The following is a 24,370-nucleotide window of genomic DNA, read 5'->3' on the forward strand; positions in this document are numbered from 1 at the left end:
TAATTGTTATATATGTAGGCACAAATAATGTTGATAAATGAGTGAAATGATAGTTGTGCCTCCAACTGTTGAGAGGCAAATGGGAAGAAGTAGAGTGGTGTAAGAAAAAGTAGTACTCCATATGAAATAGTTCTTAAACAGTAGTGTTGGGCTCTGAGAGTAAGGAATTCAGGTCTGGTAAAGATTGGAATGCAGTAACAGCTATTCTACAATATGTATTGGATTCAGTCTTGCTTGGGCATCTATCCATCTATATACCAGGCCGGGATACCCAGTGGGTAACCGTGACAAAGTGCACACCCTTACAACCACACACACACACAAACAATGCATTCACTCATCTTAGTCCCCCAGCCACTGATGGAGAAGGCTGGGTCCCTTACAGCCACACCACATGGAGGGACTGGTGCGGGCAGCATGACTGGTGGTCCCATCCACAAAAGGACCTCAACAATGCTGGTTGACTCCTGCTGTTTCATAAACCTGAACCCCTCCCTCCCCCGCACCCGGTGTGCCCCCTAAAGCAGGCTCCATGGGTTAGATGAGATGCGTCCTACTCAAGCACTCACTGCCACTCTCCATTCATTTTCTGACATGCACAGTCATTCTACCTTCCTCAACCAATATTCCTCTTTCATTCAGTGCTCTCTTCACACTGTCCATCCATCCCATCTGTGCCCTTCCTCTCTACCTTACACCTCTCACATCTGATCTTACTCTCTTCTTCACCTTTCTGTCTTCATCCATTCTCTCCACATGCCCAAACCATCTCAACACACTCTGCTCTGCATGGCCAGACAATTCTCTTGTGATACCAGTTCTCCTTCTCACTTCCTCATTTCTGACCCTATCCATCCTTGTCACTCTACATATGCTCCTCAAACATCTCATCTGTATCACAATCACTCATCTCTTCTCCATTACTCCCATATTCCACATTTTGGCTCCTTACAGTGCTGTAGGTACTGCTATTCCTTAATACAACCTTCTCTTTACATCCACTCAAAGTGATCTACATCTTTACATTCTTTTCATTTCTCCAAACACTTTTCCTATTTTACCATCAACGGCTACATTTGAACCCAAATACTTAAAAAACTCCACCATCCATCACCTCATCATTGAGCATTACATTCAACCTTCCACCATCTCCTCCCCTTGTACATCTCATTACTCTTACATTCACTCTAGTTTCCTCCTCCTACATACTCTTCCCAACTCCTGCACAAGATGACTCAATTTTTCCTCTGAATAAGCCACCAGTGCAGATCACCAGCAAGCAGTAGCTGATTCGGGTGCCACTCCCTACCCTCTGCATTCTGCAAGCTCCGACCTCTGCCCAGCACTCTAACATTTACCTCCCTTACAGCACTATCCATATATACATTGAATAACCAGGGTGACAACACACATCCCTGATGCAGCCCCACTCTAACATGGAACCACTCACTCACACTCTAACACAAGCTCTGCTGTTTACAAAGAAACTTTTCACCCCTTTTGGCAATCTTCCCACAAACCCATAGTTGTAAACCTCCCTGTCATATGCTTTCTCCTAATCCATAAAAGCACAAAACACATCTTTTCCTTCACTGCGTCACACACCTGTCTCACTGCAAACACTTGGTCCACACACCCTATCTAAGAGGAATGCATGGTATCAGATGGGAAGAAGTGAGAAATGAAGAAACACGCAAATGAAAACGTAGGTATTTAATATTTTGAATTAGGTACAAGACATACAAAGATAAAGTGAGGAGCAATGATCAAGGGCAGACTGTATAAATAAGTTAATGGTACAAGACCATGAGGAAGCCTAAGAGATTCACAGCAGGAAAGAGTTCAAATAATTTGGAGAGTTAGTGGACCTGGCAATACACAGAGAAAGATGGAGAGTATAGATATCCGGTGTGGGATACTTCCCAGATAAAAAAGAAAACAAGAGCAGTGGTATTGGTGGTTACCTCTCCGCTGCCTGGCTGGGCGTGAGGGTCAGTGAAGAGGTGGACACGGGCTGTGAGAAGCTTTGTCAGGCTGTGCAGGAGGTCACAGGCAGGCCCCTGAAAGTAGTGCGCATCCTCACCTTGTTCCTCCAGACAGCCATACACCACCTGAAGGACATCACCCTTACTATTACTATTGCTGCCCTTTTTAAGTCATGCTTGCCAATTTGTCTAAACCATTCTAATTATGGTTCTTATATCAAGAAGAAAGTTACCATGGAAAATTGAGCTGATATAAAAACTAAACATTGGCAAAGTTAACTAAATGTAATTTTTATAATCCTTAGATAATATACCTCTGCAATATCCCACAAGTGGGCTATTTCTAACATAGGGGGCTTTCTTTTTTATACTTTTCTTTCTATGTATCTTTCTAATAAAATATCTTGTACAAAGTACACTTCTAAGTGAAGAACTTTTGGGGTAATAATGAGTCTTCATGGGGGATAAGCTCCCAATGGCTATGGGCCCACACAACCATCAGGTATGATTGTCTACAGCCTATTACACATCCCAGGTGGATAGGTATATAACACCTCAAAAGTCCTTGATATGTACTACATAATGTTGAAAACTAGAAAAGGGCTCATAAATTCATCAACCCTAAAAAAAAGTTCATACATATATTTTTTGTAGTTATTAATTCTCGTTAGTTCATAACACTGAAATCATGCAAGTCATTTTTTGTTTACTAATGATTATTTTGTCTTGCTGAACAAAACATGTTGAACAGCTTCTCTGTTTCTCCTCCTTGCTTCAGGCAACATTTTAATTCACTTTATAATATCAACAAAGGTTAAAAAAATACCCCATCATTTTTCTGATGTAAACTTTTTGAGGGCTGATGGCTCCATATCCAAGAAGTTTTTAGGTGAAATAGGGGCCACTAAAATTTTTAAAATCTTTCAAATAACATTAAATGTTAAGTTAATCAAGTTATATCTTTCTGACACCCCCAGCACCGTTGTTGGGCCTCCTTCACTTGAAAGAACTGGGCTTCTCTCTACCCGCCGTCTGGGAGGTTGCGCGGCATGCACCGCCTTCCTCCCTCGGGGTATATCCCCAACGAAAAAAAAAAAAGTTATATCTTTAAAGATTGAAAATTAATGCATAATGGATTCTTTAACAACTGAGTTTAAAGGAAAACATGTAAAATAAAAACAATTATGATTTCATACAGGATGCTGACAGTAAAAAAAAAAAAATAATAAATAAATAAATAAATAAAATGATAAGAATGAAAAAAAGACCATGAACTTTCAAAATTGTTCTCTGTGATGCAGTAACTGTTAGCTAAAAAAGATAAGTTCATTAACTAACTTTCCAGAACACAAACGAAAGGTAGCATCTGACCTGTAGGACAGCAGGCCGCTGCAGCAACACCTCTGGGGGAAAGTCCCTCACCACCACTGTGTCAAGGAAGAGAAGTGCCGCCTTTACTTCAGCTACACCGGCACTCATCAGGGACCGCACACTGGACTCCAAGACATGCTGGTCACTCTTTGTCAGTGCCTAGAACACAGCGGAGGAATAAGAGAACACCAGACACAATGTCATCACTCACACCCTAAGCCAATTGAAGAGTTCAGAGGGTCCTGAGTTTCAGCATCTTATAGAAATCCCTAGTAACTGAGAACATGATGTGGGGCAAAGGTTAGTGGTTGTTGTTTTCTGGAGGCCTCTTTTCATTGGGATATCACTGCTGCAGCCTCCCTTAAATCTGTTTCTGCCAACACCTTATGTTTTACATCCAAATAACGACATGGAATGAAACAATGACTTTCCAATAAGAAAATAGCTTCAAACCTGGTTCATACACTCAGCTTTACAATCATCACTTCCACTTCAGCCAATTATTATACATCAGCTATTGCAACCACCACTCTCACTCTTGTTCTTTCAGGCACTCTATTGTCTTTCCTTGCATCTACCATGTCTGTGTTCTCTGTTAAAGTAATTCATTGACTTCATCTATTACACAAAGTTCACTGGAAAAGAAAACAATAATATTCATATGCCTACCTGCCAGGGGAAGGTGATGAAATGTAGGGCTGACTCCCCAGCAGCAGTAGTAACTGAAGTGTCTTGAATTCTCGTCCAGTCACATAGACTCTCCACACAGGCACCCTCCTCAGCATACTCATCAGTCCTGAGATGAAATGAATTATTGACACTCATTCATCTATATATTCACTGCGTGACTGACTACAGTAAGTGAACAGCAAATGACTAAGTGATGGACTGATTGAACTAAAGAAATAACTTAAATTATTTAACTTACAAATCTGTGTGGGCATGGGAGCATGCAGGCGTGTGTGTGGATTTTTTTTACCTAGCTGCAGGTTATAAGATTTGATTCATGCTTATACGTCCTACCTCCATGTTTGAACTACCTCTGGCTTTAGACTGTGACCTTAGAGATAAGGATTATTTCATATGAAAAGTTAATTTATTGATGCTGTTTTGATATCAAGGCTTAATTAACCTAAATATGTCTTCTTATTCTTCCACTCGGATATTTTCTCTAACCCCTATCTATAGTCCTTCATTCCTTTATATATACAATATAAATAAGTCACCTACTGTGTGTTGGTGTGTGTTTATCCAGTTGTATTCACTTAGTTGTGGAATACAGGAGAGGAGCTACACCCGTGATGTCCCCTCTCTATATCTACTATATTCCAACATGGCCTTAAATTCATGAATCGTTTTTGTGTGTGTACTTGCGCGTGTGTATTTACTTAGTTGAGGTATTATTTACCTAGTTGTAGTATACGTGAGAGAAGCTACACTCGTACTGTTCCATCTCTACATTATAATCCAAATTGGCCTTAAATTCATGTTTAGTCTTTGCATGGACCACATCTTTTCCAGGCCTCCACCACTCTTTTGGGAAAGCTGTTTGTCTTTATGTCTTTTCTAGAGGCTTTCTTTTTTCTCTTCCTTTCTTGGGCTCTTGATTCTCTTGTTTGTGTGTGTGTATTTACCTATTTGTAGTATACAAGGCCAGAGCTCAAGCTCAAACAGTCCTGTCTCCCAATCTATATTTGTCCTCCAACTTTTCCTTCATTTTATGGACACTGCCTGCTTCAACAATGTCTTTGTTTACTCCATTCCATGTATCCATACTCCTGTATAGAAAACTGTATTTCTTTATATCTTTCAAACAAGTCCCCTTCCTCAATTTCTTGCGGTGTCCACCTCGATTGAATAATTTCTATCCAACATGTCCATTACATTTGTATTCCTGCACAACACTACCAGGTCTCCTCTTTCATTTCTTTCTTCCAGTGTTGATAAGCCCAGTTCCTCCAAATTGGTCTCGTATAACAGATCTGATAGTTCTGGTACCATCTTAGTTGTGTATGTGTTCATGTGCATGACTCACCTCAGGCACTGTGGATCAGGAGGGTGACTGAGGCATAAATCTGGAGCATCTGGTGCCTCTTCATACTCAGTAACTCTTTCCTCTGAGGACTGTAAAGAATGCAATTTTATCAGCAACTGTTGTCAAGATTAGTCTACTCTGCATGCATAAGTACAAGTGTATCAGTGCAGCACACAGTTCATGCCCCTAATTGGCATTTTTCATTCAGTGACACATAACCAATTTTAACTCTTGCTTTTCAATAAGGTAAGCACTAAGCATTTATGATGGAAAAGAAATAATTGCTTTCATGCTACCAAGGAAATGGCTAACTTAATTTATATGGACATTTGGAATATACAGTAAACCCTCAGTACAAGGTCAGAGGGTCAGAAATCCACAGGGACCAACCAAGAATAGTTTGGGAACCAACTGTACCCAGTAATTGCAATAGCGTCTGCTAGCCAACTCGCCCTCATCCCTTTATCTACTTTGCCATCCTTCGGTTTCAGTAGTCTTTCTTAGACCAACTCATGAAATATTTTCCTCCTTGTGGTTCCCATTCAAATGAAGAACTTACTTACACCACAAGAAAGTCTTATGCATCAATCCAGGACCTAAATGTAATGAAAAATAGCCAAGTGTTTGTGAGTGTTGGTGACTGGGTGACTCGATTTCAAGTTCAAGTTCAAGGGGGGGGGAGGGATGACAGACCAATCACAGAGAAGTTGGATCATGGGCCAATCAGAGATCTTGGGAGCAAAGTTCAGCCAGCTGCGAGCAGGGCCTTCCACTCACACACACACACACACACACCAAAATTTGAAACACTGGTACCATGTAGGTACATACATTATTAATTTTATTAGTTAAGGATTCTTTCCAAATTTAACATGTTTATATGATTCTAAGTTGTTCAGGTATTCTCTTCTAATATTTTGAGTCTTGGATTTTGAAACAGGTAAACTTTTGGGGAGGGCACAGGAACACATCTCAATGTCCATAATGGAATTAAATAGAAAAATTTGCATAGATTAACAAATTTCCGTTTTACTACGAGTAGGCGGTGGCCGAACTGATAGCGTACTGGGCCCACATTCACCGCGTGATGGACGACGCGAGTTCGAATCCCCACGCTACCACTTGGATTTTTCAGTCACCGCCGAGTGGTTTAAAACTACCCACATGCTGTCTTGAAGACCACCCATCAACCCGGACTCTAGAGGAAGCCGTCCAAGCGAATCAAGAACGAGTTCCGGGGGGCAGCATGAGCCAATGCAAGATGGCGCCACTATAAACACTCGCCTGCGCCAGAACGGGCTGGGCCGACCATCAGGCCCCACCTGGAAGAAGCCTTGGGCCGACCATCAGGCCCCACCAGGAAGATGCCTACCGGCGCAACAGGCAACGACGTAAAAAAAAAAAAAAAAAAAAAAAAAAAGGTTGGGAACTGAAGTTGCTTCTAAATTGGGGACTTGGTGCACTATATGTCTGATACTCGTATCATACCCGTAACAATACGCCCCCCCATAGGGATCTACTGCCAACCTGCCAGCCTCAGTGCCTTGCAGTCCATCACCAAGTGTGCTGTGCGGCTATACAGACAACGTGCAGGCAATGTACATAATAAAAAACTATATATTTATGTTTATTAGGTTTACCAGTATTATGTGTATTTTTTAATTTCCACTGCTTCTATCGGACTTTTAGCATTAACGGAGTAAGTTTCACCCCCATTTTGTCCGTTGTATCGAAGGTTTACTGTATACGTAGTAATTTGGGTTTTTTTATGCAATCAACTAGACACAAGAAAAGGAGGCCTGATTTTTCAAGTTTCAACAAAGTGTATCAATGGAGAACTCATGTACTAGTTTATAAATGTACTTAAAATCATTCTATTCCTTTCTGTCACCAACCTCATTCATTTCATAGAAACACCTTGAACATGTGCAAAAAATTATTTAAATGTGTTCCTCCTTCAACCTTTAAGTTACTGGAAAATAGGTATTTCTCTGCAGCAGCCCTAAGAGTAGTAATACTAATATGTATGCATACTAACAGCAGTACAATTATTAGCAGTGTGACCCAGCTTCTTGAGAAGGAGTGTGACTTTTGGCAGCAAGTCAACAGGAACAACAGAATGCAGCTCCCGCAGCTGCTGCCGCACCACTGGGCCTGCCAGTATGACCCTTGAACCTTCATCCTGATAAAATAAGTATAGTATACATCACTGTGCTGCTTACTGTACAAACTAGGGAATATAAATTAGCTACAAGCAAAAAATAGCCACTGACATTTGAAAACCAGCTTAGGAAAGTAATGATACTGGAACCAAAAGATTCACAACTGATAATCAAGATTTATCATGCCATATTTTTCAACAAAATCTTTAAGAAATTAAAACAATCCTAATGAACTAAATTCCATCATCTATTGTACAACATAACTTTCAACACATCACAAAATACCCAATAATATTGCACACCTACAGTGTCAATGGGTACATGAAACATGGAAAAGAAAGCAATGATGACAACTGGCATTTAAGAAAATATATAAAACAGCAAAAGGCCTCATTGAGTAGAAAGCCAATGTTTCCACTCTCTCACCTCAGCCAAGAGGAGCAGTAGTGTGAGGAGTGGCTTGGTGGTGGTGGATGGAGGGCCCAAATGCAGCAGTTTGAGGAGATGGTGCACAAGTGGTGGGTTTGAGCTGGCTAGTTCTGCTCTGGTCACCAATCCTAGCTCCACCTTCTGAACCAGGGAGTCAAGAGCTCGGGTCCGGATCTCAACAATGGGGTGCACTGAAAACCAAGGAAGTTCATCAAGATGTGTATTTATCTAGTTGTAGTATACAAGAGTTAGTCTCATGTTATCCTGTGTGCATATGTGTGTGTGTGTGTGTGTGTGTGTGTGTGTGTGTGTGTGGTGGGGTGGGGGTGGGGGGGAGGTTACACCTACTTGTATCTTCCAGAGCTGCACTGGAAGCTCATTAATTATATTTCTTAATATTAATTGGAATGTGTTAGCTAAGTATGTATATAACAGAATCAGTAAATATATAGGAATATGCCCATTTCAATGTGGCAGACTCTCCCTGCTGAAGTAATTAACACACTTAACTACAAGTCTGTGAACATGGGTTAGAATCCCGGTTCAGACAATCAGTGTGAAGTCCAGCAAGATGATTCTTTTCCCTTTCAGGCTAGTTGATGGGAAAGATACACTGTGGTAACCCGAATGTCAAACTAACTCTGTGTTCCCAGGTAATGGGTTACTTCCAACCACAGACTCAAGGCCAATGCAGCGGAGATGAGCACTGAGGCCACGCGCAGCTATAGCATGTGCCCCCAACTTTACCCGATATGGCAGAGTAGCCCACCACCAAGCCCAAACCTTGGCATGCTGGATTCTCTTGAAGTAACAGAACCTCACCTTAACAAAAGATAGTAATCTAATACAGATATTGAAGATAGGGTAGCCACCTCTCGCAAAGTTAATACTTACAATATGGATTCTTCTTGAGTCCCTGAATGAAATGCAGTAGCTAACAAATGACTTCCGGGAAACAGAATGTGGGTCAAGGGGGGCAAACCCCCTGTTAGGAGGGTCGTGGGGGGCGAAGTCCTCCCATTAAGGGGGGCAAAGCCCCCTTGTAAGGTAGGTTACATTAGGTTAGGTTGGGTTAGTTTAAATTTATTCAGCATACGGTGCAGGCCGGTGTAAACGCATAGCGTGGGACAGGACAAAACGGTGGCAGGGGTGGGTCCACTACGCTGGCCAGTGATAATGGGTGGGAGCGGGGCGGTGGCCGGTGCACCTCAAGCATAGAAAAGCCAATCATTTTGTGATTTCCAGAAAAAATATACCATCTCCCTTATAAAAACTGACATATTTTGTCCAGAAACAAGCAGTTAGTGTCTCAAAATTAATGGGCTACCCTCTCTTCAATAATCCCCTGCATTACCACTAAAATAAAGTTACCACTACCAGTACCAGTAACCTATCCCTATCCAGGTCAACTGTAAGTAGAGTACCGACCAGTGTACCCCACGACAGCCGTCCCGCAGTACATTGCCTCTCAACCTCCTTACAGTACCCAGCTTCAACAAATATGTGTTATGCATTTGTACGGGTGCCCTGCGCATCATTAATCCAGATCCAGTCTCCAAAAGGCTTCGTTTAGCCTTTACAACTGCCTTGGATGACTCTGGTGTGGGACCAAGCAGGTACATCGCACTACTAGCTGTCCCACACTTTAGCAACAGTCAGCCCTCCTCACATGCCCGTTTTGACATTCTCCCGGCATTACCCAACTTTCTGATGGTGTCCGCGAGGCCTGCCATGCCTCAGGGAGCGGCGGGGCGGCGGGGCACACACACAAACAACAACATATTCCGCGCTCCTTCTATGATTTTGATCTTGATGTCACAGCTGAAAGTTCTCACAAATCAAGCCTTTGTAACGGGTACCCTAAAACTATCCTTTTCACACCTTTCATAATGAGATTCTCCATGATGACATCTTTGATGGCCCTATCAAAGGCACCCTTGAGGTCAATGAAAGCTCCACAGGTAATAGTGTCATTACTTAAACATTTGACAAAACAATCGGCAGTAGTGGAGCGACGTACCCTTCATAAACCATGCATCCAGTCACCCACCTTGAGGAAATTATTCTATTTGTATAGGTGGCGGGCACAACTCATCAAGTTCAAGGTCAGAACCAAAGAGTCTCCTTGGTCGGGACCGAGTTGGAGGCAAAATAAACCGCGTTTCTTCGATTTTGACCTGTTCCGCGTTGGTGCACCATGATAGACTTTCTGCCGAAATGCCATTCGCTTGTGCAGTGCTGGGGTAGGCCAATAATAAAGCGAACGAGTTCCTCGACAAGTCGTTTTACAGACTACCAGCGTATACCTCCAACCCGATAGTATTGGTTTTATAATAATATAGATAAATTTAGGTGGAACAGATCCCGGCAAGCAGTCGACAAAAGACACGGTACCGTGTCGAAATTCATGTAGCTATGTAGCTATATACATGATGGGATGTCTCACGTACGATACTGGCCGGGATGTCTCATGACACCACACCGGCGCCGGCGATTGTGCTTGTGACTGTAGCATTAACTGCAGGTACCCTAGAGCCCTTATAAATGTATATAATTTACTATATAATGATATAATCCAATTCTCTCTCTCTCTCTCTCTCTCTCTCTCTCTCTCTCTCTCTCTCTCTCTCTCTCTCTCTCTCTCTCTCTCTCTCTCTCTCTGTATGCGTACGTATATATGTATGTTTGTATGTATGAATGGATGGATGGATGTTTATATATATATATATATATATATATATATATATATATATATATATATATATATATATATATATATATATATATATATATATATATATATATATATATATATATATATATATATATATATATATATATATATATATATATACATCAGGGGGATGTAGGTAGCGAAGATAGATGTTGGGCGCAAGGCGAGCTTATAATTAGTGTCTGACAGACAACTTTAGAACTAATCTCCCTAAAAGTCACTCAAAACACGAGGGATAATCAGGAATGACTGCCTATTCGTTACCAAGGATCGGAACGGGGCCTGAGGATAGCGTGTTAAACTCCTTGCTGTTCAACTGCTCCTCTATGGGGCTCGACAGCACGTGCATCGCTGAGGCCGGCGAGCCCGTGAGTTGGACGTCGGCCGGCTCAAAATACAGTAGTGAAGATAGGTGCACCGGGACGCTGGGCGCATGGCGAGTTTAGAGCTGGTGTCCGACAGACAACGCTTCATAGCAATGAAAACCTATGGGCAAGATCTAAGTGCTTACTTAGATCTTGCCTATGGGAAGCTACATCCTGCTACTGCGTGACAGTGCGTGTCGTCATGGCGTGGCGACCAGACGTCGTTCGTGTGCCAGCGGCCTAAAAGTCACTCAAAACACGAGGCGTAGTCGGGGAAGACTGCTTCCTTTCTTTATCAAGGATTGAAACGACCCCTAAGAAGTATGCTAAATTACCGGTGGTTCAGCTGCTTCTCTCTGGGACCCGACAGCACGTTTATCGCCGAGGCAAGCCAGTGCCATGGAATCCTTGCCACTGGCAGTGAAGGGGTAGGGAAGGTAGATGTGCCGAGATGCTGGACGCAAGGCGAGTATGTCTCACGGATAACGGTATGTCTAAGCTCTCTAAAAATCACTCATAATACGGGGGATATTCAGGGATGGCTGCCTATATTCTTTATCAAGGATAAGAAAGACGCCTGAGGACAGTGTGGTAAACTATCGGTGGTTCAGCAGCTCCTCTCCGGGGCTCGACAGCTACGTACGTCGCCGAGCTCAAAACACAGTAGCGAAGATAGATGCGCCGGGGCGCTAGGCACATGGCGAGTTTAGTAGTGTCTGACAGACAACGGTAGATCTAAGCTCCCCAAAAGTCACTCAAAACACGAGGGGTAGTCAGGAATGACTGCCTGTATCCTTAATCAAGGATCGGAAGAACGCCTAAGAATAGCGCGGTCAACTACCGGTGGTTCAGCTAGTCATCTGCTGGGCTCTACAACGCATGGGTCGCTGGGGCTGGCGAGCTCATGAGTGTGACGCCGGCCACTACCGGCGGAGGCCGTGGAAGCTATAAAAGTAGGGAAGATAGATGTACCGTGGCGCATGTATCGGAGTAGTGTCTGTAAGTCACTCTAAACACAGGATTCTTTATCATGCAAAGATCGGAACGACGCATGAGTAAACTGTGTTAAAAAGATACCAGTGGTTCAGCTTCTCTCGGGCTCGACAACGCGTGCGGCACCGAAGCCAGTGAACCCGTGCGTAGGATGTCGGCCACTGACCGCCTCTTGCGCCACTACTACTCTCTCAGTCCCGATGAGTCGAAAAGAAACAAGCAGCAGTCGTTAACAAAACATTGGCGATACAGCGAATCTTCTCTGAGCAATGACAAGTAAATGCCAGGGAAGAACAACGCTGTATGGATAATGATACCAATAAAATACAACACTTCCTGGGTGACTTCATTACCAGGAAAGAAATACAACACTTCTAAGACAACGTTATAGTGCCTGAAAACAACAACACTTTCAGGATAACGTTAGTGCCAGACAGTGATCGACACTTCCTGAATAACGTAAGTGCCCGTGAACAACAACGATTCCAGGATAACGTTAGTGCCCGTGAACAACGACACTTCCAGGCTGACGTTAGTGCCAGACAGTGAACAACGACACTTCCAGGATAACGTTAGTGCCAGACAGTGAACGACACTTCCTGAATAACGTAAGTAAGCTGGATAACGTTAGTGCCCGTGAACAACAACACTTCCAGGATAACGTTAGTGCCCGTGAACAACAACACTTCCTGGATAACGTTAGTGCCCGTGAACAACAACACTTCCAGGATAACGCTGGTGCCCGTTAACAACGACGCTTCCAGGATAAAGTTAGTGCCCGTGAACAACGACGCTTCCAGGATAACGTTAGTGCCCGTGAACAACGACGCTTCCAGGATAACGTTAGTGCCCGTGAACAACAACACTTCCAGGATAACGCTGGTGCCCGTTAACAACGACGCTTCCAGGATAAAGTTAGTGCCCGTGAACAACGACGCTTCCAGGATAACGTTAGTGCCAGTGAACATCGACGCTTCCAGGATAAAGTTAGTGTCCGTGAACAACGACGCTTCCAGGATAACGTTAGTGCCCGTGAACAACAACGCTTCCAGGATAACGTTAGTGCCAGGCAGCCAGCCATCCTGGCAGTCACCCAGCCAGGCAGCCAGCCATCCGGGCAACCAGCCAGCCGGGCAGCCAACCAGCCGGGCAGCCAGCCAGCAGGGCAGCCAGCCAACCGGGCAGCTACCCAGCCGGGCAGCCAGCCAGGCGGGCAGCCAGCCAACCGGGCAGCGAGCCAGCCGGGCAGCTACCCAGACGAGCACCCAGCAAGCAGAGCAGCCAGCCATCCTGGCAGTCACCCAGCCAGACAGCCAGCCATCCGGGCAACCAGCCAGCCGGGCAGCCAGCCAGCAGGGCAGCCAGCCAGCCGGGCAGCCAGCCAGGCGGGCAGCCAGCCAACCGGGCAGCGAGCCAGCCGGGCAGCTACCCAGACGAGCACCCAGCAAGCAGGGCAGCCAGCCAGCCAGGCAGCCACCCAGCCGGGCAGCTATCCAGACGGGCAGCCACCAACAGGGCAGCCAGCCAGCCGGGCAGCCAGCCTGCCGGGCAGCCAACCAGCCGGCAGCTACTCAGCCGGGCACCCACCCAGCCGGGCAGCCAGCCAGCCGGGCAGCCAGCCAGCCGGGCAGCCAATCAGCCGGGCAGCTACTCAGCCGGCCAGCCACCCAGCCGGGCAGCCAGTCAGCCGGGCAGCCAGCCAGCCGGGAACCCAACCAGCCGGGCAGCTAACCAGCCGGGCAGCTACCCAGCCGGGCATCCAGCCAGCCGGACAGCCAGGCAGCCAACCAGCCGGGCAGCCAGTAAGCAGGACAGCCAGCCAGCCGGGCAGCTACCCAGCCGGGTAGCCAGCCAGTCGGGCAGCCAGCCAGCCGGGCAGCCAGCCAGCCAGGCAGCCACCCTGCCGGGCAGCCAACCAGCCGGGCAGCTACTCAGACGGGAAGCCACCCAGCCGAACAGCCAGTCAGCCGGCCAGCCGGCCAACGGGCAGCCAACCAGCCGGGCAACCAGCCAGCCGGGCAGCTACCCAGCCGGGCAGCCAGCCAGCCGGGCAACCAGCCAGCCGGAAAGCTACCCAGCAGGGTAGCCAGTCAGCCGGGCAGCTACCCAGCCGGGAAGCCAGCCAGCCGGGCAGCCAACCAGCCGGGCAGCCAGCCAGCCGGGCAGCTACTCAGCCGGGCAGCCAGCCAGCCGGGCAGCCAGCCAGCCGGGCAGCGAGCCAGCCGGGAAGCCAACCAGCCGGGTAGCCAGCCAGCCGGGCAGCCAGCCAGCCGGGCAGCGAGCCAGCCGGGAAGCCAACCAGCCGGGCAGCCAGCCTGCCGGGCAGCTACTCAGCCGGGCAGCCAGCCAGCCGGGCAGCCAGCCAGCCGGGCAGCGAGCCAGCCGGGAAGCCACCCAGCCGGGCAGCCAGCCAGCCGGGCAGCTACCCAGCCGGGCAGCCACCCAGCCGGACAGCCAGCCAGCCGGGCAGCCAACCAGCCGGGCAGCCACCCAGCAGGGTAGCTACCCAACCGGGCAGCCAGCCAGCCAGGCAGCCAGCCAGCCGGGCAGCCAGCCAGCCGGGCAGCCAGCCAGCCGGGCAGCCAGCCAGCCGGGCAGCCAGCCTGCCGGGCAGCCAACCAGCTGGGCAGCTACTCAGCCGGGCAGCCACCCAGCCGGGCAGCCAGTCAGCCGGGCAGCCAGCCAGCCGGGCAGACAGCCTGCCGAACAGCCAGTCAGCCGGGCAGCCAACCAGCCGGGCAGCCAGCCAGCAGGGCAGCCAGCCAGCCGGGCAGCTACCCAGCCGGGCAGCCAGCCAGCCAGGCAGCCAGCCAGCCGGGCAGCCAGCCAGCCGAGCAGCCAGCCAGCAGGGCAGCTACCCAGCCGGGCAGCAAGCCAGCCGGGCAGTCAGCCAGCCGGGTAGTTACTCAGCCGGGCAGCCAGCCACCCGGGCAGCCAACCAGCCGGGCAGCCGGCCAGCCATGCAGCTACCCAGCCGGGCAGCCAGCCAGGCGGGCAGCCAGCCAGCCGGGCAGCCAGCCAGCTGGACAGCCAGCCAGCCGGGCAGCTACCCAGCCGGGCAGCCAGCCAGCCGGGCAGCCAGCCAGCCAAACAGGCAGCCAGCCGGGCAGCCAACCAGCCGGGCAGCCAACCAGCCGGGCAGCCAGCCAGCAGGGCAGCCAGCCAGCCGGGCAGCAAGCCAGCCGGGCAGCCAGCCAGCCGGGCAGCCAGCCAGCCAGGCAGTCAGCCAGCCGGGCAGTTACTCAGCCGGGCAGCCAGCCAGCCGGGCAGCAAGCCAGCCGTGCAGCTACCCAGCCGGGCAACCAGCCAGCCAGCAGGGTAGCCAGCCACCCGAGCAGCTACCCAGCCGGGAAGCCAGCCAGCCGGGCAGCCAGCCAGCCGGGCAGCGACACAGCCGGGCAGCCAGTCAGCCGGGCAGCCAGCCAGCCGGGCAGCCAGCCAGCCGGGCAGCCAACCAGCCGGGCAGCCAGCCAGCCGGGCAGCTACCCAGCCGGGCAGCCAGCCAGCCGGGCAGCCAGCCAGCCGGGCAGCCAACCAGCCGGGCAGCCAGCCAGCAGGGCAGCCAGCCAGCCGGGCAGCTACCCAGCCGGGCAGCCAGCCAGCCAGGCAGCCAGCCAGCCGGGCAGCCAACCAGCCGGGCAGCCAGCCGGGCAGCCAGCCAGCCGGGCAGCCACCCTGCCGGGCAGCCAGTCAGCCGGGCAGCCAGCCAGCCGGGCAGCCAGCCTGCCGAACAGCCAGTCAGCCGAGCAGCCAACCAGCCGGGCAGCCAGTCAGCAGGGCAGCCAGCCAGCCGGGCAGCTACCCAGCCGGGCAGCCAGACAGCCGGGCAACCAGCCAGCCGAACAGGCAGCCAGCCGGGCAGCCAGCCAGCCGGGCAGCCAACCAGCTGAACAGCCAGCCAACAGGGCAGCCAGCCAGCCGGGCAGCTACCCAGCGGGGCAGCCAGCCAGCCAGGCAGCCAGCCAGCCGGGCAGCCAGTCAGCCGGGCAGCCAGCCAGCCGGGCAGCTACCCAGCCGGGCAGCCAGCCAGCCGGGCAGCCAGCCAGCCGGGCAGCCAGCCAGCCGGGCAGCTACCCAGCCGGGCAGCCAGCCAGCCGGGCAGTCAGCCAGCAGGGCAGCCAGCCAGCCGGGCAGCTACCCAGCCGGGCAGCCAGCCAGCAGGGCAGCAAACTAGCCGGGCAGCCAGCCAGCTGGGCAGCCAGCCTGCCGGGCAGCCAGTCAGCTGGACAGCTAGCCAGCAGGGTAGCCAGCCAGCCGGGCAGCTACCCAGCCGGGCAGCTACCCAGCTGGGGAGCCAGCCAGCTGGGCAGCCAGCCAGCCGGGCAGCCACCCAGCCGGGACGCTACTCAGCCGGGCAGCCACCCAGCCGGGCAGCGACCCTGCCGGGCAGCCACCCAGCCTGGCAGCCAACCAGGCGGGCAGTCAGCCAGCCGGGCAGCTACCCAGCGGGGCAGCCAGCCAGTCGGACAGCCAGCCAGCCGGGCAGCCACCCAGCCGGGCAGACAGCCAGCAGGGCATTCAGCCAGCCGGGCAGCCAGCCAGCAGGGCATTCAGCCAGCCGGGCAGCTACCCAGCCGGGCAGCCAGCCAGCCAGGCAGCCAGCCAGCCGGGCAGCCAGCCAGCAGGGCAGCCAGCCAGCCGGGCAGCTACCCAGCCGGGCAGCCAGCCAGCCGGGCAGCCAGCCAGCCGGGCAGCCAGCCAGCCGGGCAGCCAACCAGCCGGGCAGCCAGCCTGCCGGGCAGCCAACCAGCCGGACAGCTACTCAGCCGGGCAGCCACCCAGCCGGGCAGCCAGTCAGCCGGGTAGCCAGCCAGCCGGGCAGCCAGCCTACCGAACAGCCAGTCAGCCGGGCAGTCGGCCGGCCGGGCAGCCAACCAGCCGGGCAGCCAGCCACCAGGGCAGCCAGCCAGCCGGGCAGCCAGCCAGCCGGGCAGCCAACCAGCTGGGCAGCCAACCAGCAGGGCTGCCAGCCAGCCGGACAGCTACCCAGCAGGGCAGCCAGCCAGCCAGGCAGCCAGCCAGCCGGGCAGCCAGCCAGCCGGGCAGCCAGCCAGCCTGGCAGCGACCCAGCCGGGCAGCCAGCCAGCCGGGCAGCTAGCCAGCCGGGCAGCCATCCAGACGGGCAGCCAGCCAGCCGGGCAGTTACTCAGCCGGGCAGCCAGCCAGCCGGGCAGCCATCCAGCCGGGCAGCCGGCCAGCCGTGCAGCTACCCAGCCGGGCAGCCAGCCAGCCGAACAGCCAGCCAGCCGGGCAGCCAACCAGCCGGGCAGCCAGGGTAGCCAGCCAGCCGGGCAGCAAGCCAGCCGGGCAGCCAGCCAGCCGGGCAGCCACCCAGCCGGGCAGCCAGCCAGCCGGGCAGCCAGCCAGCCGGGCAGCCAGCCAGCCAAACAGGGAGCCAGCCGGTCAGCCAGTTAGCCGGGCAGCCAACCATCCGGGCAGCCAGCCAGCAGGGCAGCCAGCTAGCCGGGCAGCTACCCAGCCGGGCAGCCAGCCAGCCGGGCAGCCAGCCAGCAGGGCAGTTACCCAGCCGGGCAGCCAGCCAGCAGGGCAGCCAGCCAGCCGGGCAGCTACTCAGCCGGGCAGCCACCCAGCCGGGCAGCCAGTCAGCCGGACAGCCAGCCAGTCGGGCAGCCAGCCAGCCGGGCAGCCAGCCAGCCGGGCAGCCACCCAGCCGGGCAGCCAGTCAGCCGGACAGCCAGCCAGTCGGGCAGTCAGCCAGCCGGGCAGCCAGTCAGCCGGGCAGCCAGCCAGCCGGGCTGCTACCCAGCCGGGCAGCCAGCCAGCCGGGCAGCCAGCCAGCCGGGCAGCCAGCCAGCCGGGCAGCCAGCCAGCCGGGCAGCTACCCAGCCGGGCAGCCAGCCAGCCGGGCAGTCAGCCAGCAGGGCAGCCAGCCAGCCGGGCAGCTACCCAGCCGGGCAGCCAGCCAGCAGGGCAGCAAACTAGCCGGGCAGCCAGCCAGCTGGGCAGCCAGCCTGCCGGGCAGCCAGTCAGCTGGACAGCTAGCCAGCAGGGTAGCCAGCCAGCCGGGCAGCTACCCAGCCGGGCAGCCAGCCAGCTGGGTAGCCAGCCAGCTGGGCAGCCAGCCAGCCGGGCAGCCACTCAGCCGGGACGCTACTCAGCCGGGCAGCCACCCAGCCGGGCAGCCACCCAGCCGGGCAGCCACCCAGCCTGGCAGCCAACCAGGCGGGCAGCCAGCCAGCCGGGCAGTTACCCAGCTGGCCAGCCAGCCAGTCGGACAGCCAGCCAGCCGGGCAGCCAACCAGCCGGGCAGCCAGCCAGCAGGGCATTCAGCCAGCCGGGCAGCTACCCAGCCGGGCAGCCAGCCAGCCAGGCAGCCAGCCAGCCGGGCAGCCAGCCAGCAGGGCAGCCAGCCAGCAGGGCAGCTACCCAGCCGGGCAGCCAGCCAGCCAGGCAGCCAGCCAGCCGGGCAGCCAGCCAGCCGGGCAGCCAGCCAGCCGGGCAGCCAACAAGCCGGGCAGCCAACCAGCCGGGCAGCCACCCAGCCGGGCAGCCACCCAGCCGGGCAGCCACCCAGCCGGGCAGCCAGTCAGCCGGGCAGCCAACCAGCCGGGCAGCCAGCCTGCCGAACAGCCAGTCAGCCGGGCAGTCGGCCGGCCGGGCAGCCAGCCAGCAGGGCAGCCAGCCAGCCGGGCAGCCAACCAGCCGGGCAGCCAGCCAGCAGGGCAGCCAGCCAGCCGGGCAGCTACCCAGCCGGGCAGCCAGCCAGCCGGGCAGCCAGCCAGCAGGGCAGTTACCCAGCCGGGCAGCCAGCCAGCCGGGCAGCCAGCCAGCCGGGCAGCTACTCAGCCGGGCAGCCACCCAGCCGGGCAGCCAGTCAGCCGGACAGCCAGCCAGTCGGGCAGTCAGCCAGCCGGGCAGCCAGCCAGCCGGGCAGCCAACCAGCCGGGCAGCCAGTCAGCCGGACAGCCAGCCAGTCGGGCAGTCAGCCAGCCGGGCAGCCACCCAGCCGGGCAGCCAGCCAGCCGGGCAGCAACCCAGCCGGGCAGCCAGCCAGCCGGGCAGCCAGCCAGCCGGGCAGCCAGCCAGCCGGGCAGCCAGCCAGCCGGGCAGCGACCCAGCCGGGCAGCCAGCCAGCCGGGCAGTCAGCCAGCAGGGCAGGCAGCCAGCCGGGCAGCTACCCAGCCGGGCAGCCAGCCAGCAGGGCAGCAAACTAGCCGGGCAGCCAGCCAGCTGGGCAGCCAGCCTGCCGGGCAGCCAGTCAGCTGGACAGCTAGCCAGCAGGGTAGCCAGCCAGCCGGGCAGCTACCCAGCCGGGCAGCCAGCCAGCCGGGCAGCCAGCCAGCCGGGCAGCCAGCCAGCCGGGCAGCCAACCAGCCGGGACGCTACTCAGCCGGGCAGCCACCCAGCCGGACAGCCACCCAGCCGGGCAGCCACCCAGCCTGGCAGCCAACCAGGCGGGCAGCCAGCCAGCCGGGCAGTTACCCAGCTGGCCAGCCAGCCAGTCGGACAGCCAGCCAGCCGGGCAGCCAACCAGCCGGGCAGCCAGCCAGCAGGGCAGCCAGCCAGCCGGGCAGCAACCCAGCCGGGCAGCCAGCCAGCCGGGCAGCCAGCCAGCCGGGCAGCCAGCCAGCAGGGCAGCCAGCCAGCCGGGCAGCGACCCAGCCGGGCAGCCAGCCAGCCAGGCAGCCAGCCAGCCGGGCAGCCAGCCAGCCGGGCAGCCAGCCAGCCGGGCAGCCAACAAGCCGGGCAGCCAGCCTGCCGGGCAGCCAACCAGCCGGACAGCTACTCAGCCGGGCAGCCACCCAGCCGGGCAGCCAGTCAGCCGGGCAGCCAACCAGCCGGGCAGCCAGCCAGCCGAACAGCCAGTCAGCCGGGCAGTCGGCCGGCCGGGCAGCCAACCAGCCGGGCAGCCAGCCACCAGGGCAGCCAGCCAGCCGGGCAGCCAGCAAGCCGGGCAGCCAACCAGCTGGGCAGCCAACCAGCAGGGCAGCCAGCCAGCCGGACAGCTACCCAGCAGGGCAGCCAGCCAGCCAGGCAGCCAGCCAGCCGGGCAGCCAGCCAGCCGGGCAGCCAGCCAGCCAGGCAGCTACCCAGCCGGGCAGCCAGCCAGCCGGGCAGCGAGCCAGCCGGGCAGCCAGCCAGACGGGCAGCCAGCCAGCCGGGCAGTTACTCAGCCGGGCAGCCAGCCAGCCGGGCAGCCAACCAGCCGGGCAGCCGGCCAGCCGTGCAGCTACCCAGCCGGGCAGCCAGCCAGCCGAACAGCCAGCCAGCCGGGCAGCCAACCAGCCGGGCAGCTAGCCAGCAGGGTAGCCAGCCAGCCGGGCAGCTACCCAGCCGGGCAGCCAGCCAGCCGGGCAGCCAGCCAGCCGGGCAGCTACCCAGCCGGGCAGCCAGCCAGCCGGGCAGCCAGCCAGCCGGGCAGCCAGCCAGCCAAACAGGGAGCCAGCCGGTCAGCCAGTTAGCCGGGCAGCCAACCAGCCGGGCAGCCAGCCAGCAGGGCAGCCAGCCAGCCGGGCAGCCACCCAGCCGGGCAGCCAGCCAGCCGGGCAGCCTGCCAGCAGGGCAGCTACCCAGCCGGGCAGCCAGCCAACAGGGCAGCCAGCCAGCCGGGCAGCTACTCAGCCGGGCAGCCACCCAGCCGGGCAGCCAGTCAGCCGGACAGCCAGCCAGTCGGGCAGTCAGCCAGCCGGGCAGCCAGCCAGCCGGGCAGCCAACCAGCCGGACAGCCAGCCAGCCGGGCAGCTACCGTGCCGGGCAGCCAGCCAGCCGGACAGACAGCCAGCCAGGCAGCCAACCAGCCGGGCAGCCAGCCAGCAGGGCAGCCAGCCAGCCGGGCAGCTACCCAGCCGGGCAGCTAGCCAGTCGGGCAGCCAGCCAGCCGGGGAGCCAGCCTGCCGGGCAGCCAGCCAGCCGGGCAGCCAGCCAGCCGGGCAGCCAGCCAGCCGGGCAGCCAGCCAGCCGGGCAGCCAGCCAGCCGGGCAGCCAGCCAGCCGGGCAGCCAGCCTGCCGAACAGCTAGTCAGCCGGGCGGCCAACCAGCCGGGCAGCTAGCCAGCAGGGCAGCCAGCCAGCCGGGCAGCTACCCAGCCGGGCAGCCAGCCAGCGGGGCAACCAGCCAGCCGAACAGGCAGCCAGCCGGGCAGCCAGCCAGCCGGGCAGGCAGCCAGCCGGGCAGCCAACCAGCTGGGCAGCCAGCCAGCAGGGCAGCCAGCCAGCCGGGCAGCTACTCATCCGGGCAGCCAGCCAGCCGGGCAGCCAGCCAGCCGGGCAGCTACCCAGCCGGGCAGCCAGCCAGCCGGGCACTCAGCCAGCCGGGCAGTTACTCAGCCAGGCAGCCAGCCACCCGGGCAGCCAACCGGCCGGGCAACCGGCCAGCCGTGCAGCTTCCCAGCCTGGCAGCCGGCCAGCCGGACAGCTAGCCAGCAGTTTAGCCAGCCAGCCGGGCAGCTACCCAGCCGGGCAGCCAGCCAGCCGGGCAGTCAGCCAGCCAGGCAGCCAGCCAGCCGGGCAGCCAGCCAGCCGGACAACCAGCCTGCCGGGCAGCCAACCAGCCGGGCAGCTACTCAGCCGGGCAGCCACCCAGCCGGGCAGCCAGACAGCCGGGCAGCTACCCAGCCGGGCAGCCAGCCAGCCGGGCAGCCAGCCAGCCGGGCAGCCAGCCAGCTGGGCTGCTACCCAGTCAGGCAGCCAGCCAGCCGGGCAGGCAGCCAGCCGGGCAACCAACCTGCCGGGCAGCTACTCAGCCGGGCAGCCACCCAGCCGGGCAGCCAGCCAGCCGGGCAGCCAACCAGCCGGGCAGCTACTCAGCCGGGCAGCCACCCAGCCGGGCAGCCACCCAGCCGGGTAGCCAACCAGCCGGGCAGCTACTCAGCCGGGCAGCCACCCAGCCGGGCAGCCAGCCAGCCGGGCAGCTACCCAGCCGGGCAGCCAGCCAGCCGGGCACCCAGCCAGCCGGGCACCCAGCCAGCCGGGCACCCAGCCAGCCGGGCACCCAGCCAGTTGGGCAGCTACCCAGTCAGGCAGCCAGCCAGCCGGGCAGGCAGCCAGCCGGGCAGCCAGCCAGCCAGGCAGCCAGCCAGTCGGGCAGCCACCCAGCCGGGCAGCCAGCCAGCCGGACAGCCAACCAGCAGGGCAGCTACTCAGCCGGGCAGCCACCCAGCCGGGCAGCCAGCCAGCAGGGCAGCCAACCAGCCGGGCAGCCAGCCAGCAGGGCAGCCAACCAGCCGGGCAGCCACCCAGCCGGGCAGCCAGCCAGCAGGGCAGCCAGCCAGCAGGGCAGCCAACCAGCCGGGCAGCCAACCAGCCGGGCAGCCAGCCAGCAGGGCAGCCAGCCAGCCGGGCAGCTACCCAGCCGGGCAGCCAGCCAGCCAGGCACCCAGCCAGCCGGGCAGCCAGCCAGCCGGGCACCCAGCCAGCCAGGCAGCCAGCCAGCCGGGAAGCCAGCCAGCCGGGCAGCCAACCAGCCGGGCAGCCAGCCAGCCGGGCAGCCAGCCAGCCTGGCAGCCAGCCAGCCAGGCAGCCAGCCAGCCGGGCAGCCAGCCAGCCGGGCAGCTACCCAGCCGGGCAGCCAGCCAGCCGGGCAGCCAGCCAGCCGGGCAGCCAGCCAGCCGGGCAGCCAGCCAGCCGGGCAGCCAGCCAGCCGGGCAGCCAACCAGCAGGGCAGCTACTCAGCCGGGCAGCCAGCCAGCCGGGCAGCTACCCAGCCGGGCAGCCAGCCAGCCCGGCACCCAGCCAGCCGGGCAGCCAGCCAGCCGGGCACCCAGCCAGCCCGGCGGGCAGCCAGCCAGCCGGGCAGCCAGCCAGCCGGGCAGCCAACCAGCGGGGCAGCCAGGCAGCCAGGCACCCAGCCAGCCGGGCAGCCAGCCAGCCGGGCACCCAGCCAGCCGGGCAGCCAGCCAGCCGAACAGCCAGCCAGCCGGGAAGCCAGCCAGCCGGGCAGCCACCCAGCGGGGCAGCCAGCCAGCCAGGCAGCCAGCCAGCCGGGCAGCCAGCCAGCCGGGCAGCCAGCCAGCCGGGCAGCTACCAAGCCGGGCAGCCAGCCAGCCGGGCAGCCAGCCAGCCGGGCAGCCAGCCAGCCGGGCAGCCAGCCAGCCGGGCAGACAGCCAGCCGGGCAGTTACTCAGCCGGGCAGCCAGCCAGCCGGGCAGCCAACCAGCCGGGCAGCCGGCCAGCCGTGCAGCTACCCAGCCGGGCAGCCACCCAGCCGGGCAGCCAGCCTGTCGGGCAACCAGCCAGCTGGGCAGCCAGCCAGCCGTGTAGCCAGTCAGCCGGGCAGCCAGCCAGCCGGTCATTCAGCCAGCCGGTCATTCAGCCAGCCGGGCAGCCAGCCAGCCGGGCAGCCAGCCAGCCGGGCAACCACCCAGCCGGGCAGTCACTCAGCTGGCCAGCCAGCCTGCCGGGCAGCCAGCCAGCCGGGCACCCAGTCGGCCGAGCAGCCAGCCAGCGGGGCATCCAGTCAGCCGGGCAGCTACTCAGCCGAGCAGCTAGCCAGCGGGGCAGCCAGCCAGCCGGGCAGCCAGCCAGCCGGGCAGCTACCCAACCGGGCAGCCAGCTAGCCCGGCAGCCAGCCAGCTGGGCAGCTACCCACACAGGCAGTCAGCCAGCCGGGCAGCCAGCCAGCCGGGCAGCCAGCCAGCCGGGCAGCCTGACAGCCGGGCAGCCAGCCAGCCGGGCAGTCAGCCAGCCGGCAGGTAGCCAGCCGGGCAGCCAGCCAGCTGGTCAGCCAGCCAGCCGGGCAGTCAGCCAGCCATGCAGTCAGCCAGCTAGGCTGCCATCCAGCTGGACAGCTAGCCATCCGGGCAGTCAGCCAGCCGACAGGTAGGCAGCTGGGCAGCCATCCATCCGGGCAGTCAGCCAGCCGACAGGTAGGCAGCTGGGCAGCCATCCATCCGGGCAGTCAGCCAAACGCGCAGGCCGCAGTCAGCCAGCTTGGCATCCAGCCAGCCTTGAAGCCAGTCAGCCTCGTAACCAGCCAGCAGCCGGGCAGGCAACCAGGCAGGCAGTCAACCAGCCGGGCAGCTAGCCAGCCATTAAGCCAGTCAGCCTCGTAACTAGCCAGCAGCCGGGCAGTCAGCCAGCCAGCCAATCAGCAAATCAGCCTTGAAGCCAGCCTCCTGGCTATAGCCGCTTTTGATGCAGGTGACAGTAGGAGGTACTCTTGCAAATATTCTGATAAAGCAAACCGTATCGCGTCAGTCAAAGTCAGAAGATCGTTCTTCTAAGGCTTAGAAGTAGGTGGGGACCGGCCTTGATGCAGTATCGGGATCAAAAGACCTACATAGGCACACACCCTGAGGGGCAAGTACGACACTGACAGTAGTGACAGACTTGCATCAC

At 57.7% G+C, this 24,370-nt stretch overlaps 2 protein-coding genes across 2 annotated transcripts in view; one reads left to right on the forward strand and one right to left on the reverse strand.

Annotated features, from left to right (window-relative positions):
* The window catches only part of LOC126998955 (rotatin-like), a 31,030-nt gene extending 19,742 nt beyond the window's left edge, over positions 1–11,288 (reverse strand). Inside the window, exons 1-7 of the mRNA XM_050861245.1 lie at positions 10,981–11,288; positions 7,980–8,173; positions 7,430–7,573; positions 5,392–5,480; positions 4,026–4,152; positions 3,357–3,515; positions 1,965–2,111 (exon numbers count right to left, since the gene is read on the reverse strand). Coding sequence (XP_050717202.1) covers positions 1,965–2,111; positions 3,357–3,515; positions 4,026–4,152; positions 5,392–5,480; positions 7,430–7,573; positions 7,980–8,173; positions 10,981–11,065 — 945 coding nt within the window. The 5' untranslated portion in view covers positions 11,066–11,288. The remainder of the gene's footprint in view (positions 1–1,964; positions 2,112–3,356; positions 3,516–4,025; positions 4,153–5,391; positions 5,481–7,429; positions 7,574–7,979; positions 8,174–10,980) is intronic.
* A 244-nt stretch (positions 11,289–11,532) lies between these two features.
* LOC126998717 (hemoglobin and hemoglobin-haptoglobin-binding protein A-like) overlaps positions 11,533–24,370 on the forward strand; it is a gene marked incomplete at its 3' end in the record, with an annotated part of 14,945 nt that continues 2,107 nt past the window's right edge. The window contains exons 1-2 of the mRNA XM_050860705.1: positions 11,533–11,550; positions 19,802–19,900. Of these exons, the coding sequence (XP_050716662.1) occupies positions 11,533–11,550; positions 19,802–19,900 (117 nt within the window). The remainder of the gene's footprint in view (positions 11,551–19,801; positions 19,901–24,370) is intronic.

This window comes from Eriocheir sinensis, chromosome 15 (assembly GCF_024679095.1).
Source record: "Eriocheir sinensis breed Jianghai 21 chromosome 15, ASM2467909v1, whole genome shotgun sequence".
Lineage (NCBI taxonomy): Eukaryota > Metazoa > Arthropoda > Malacostraca > Decapoda > Varunidae > Eriocheir > Eriocheir sinensis.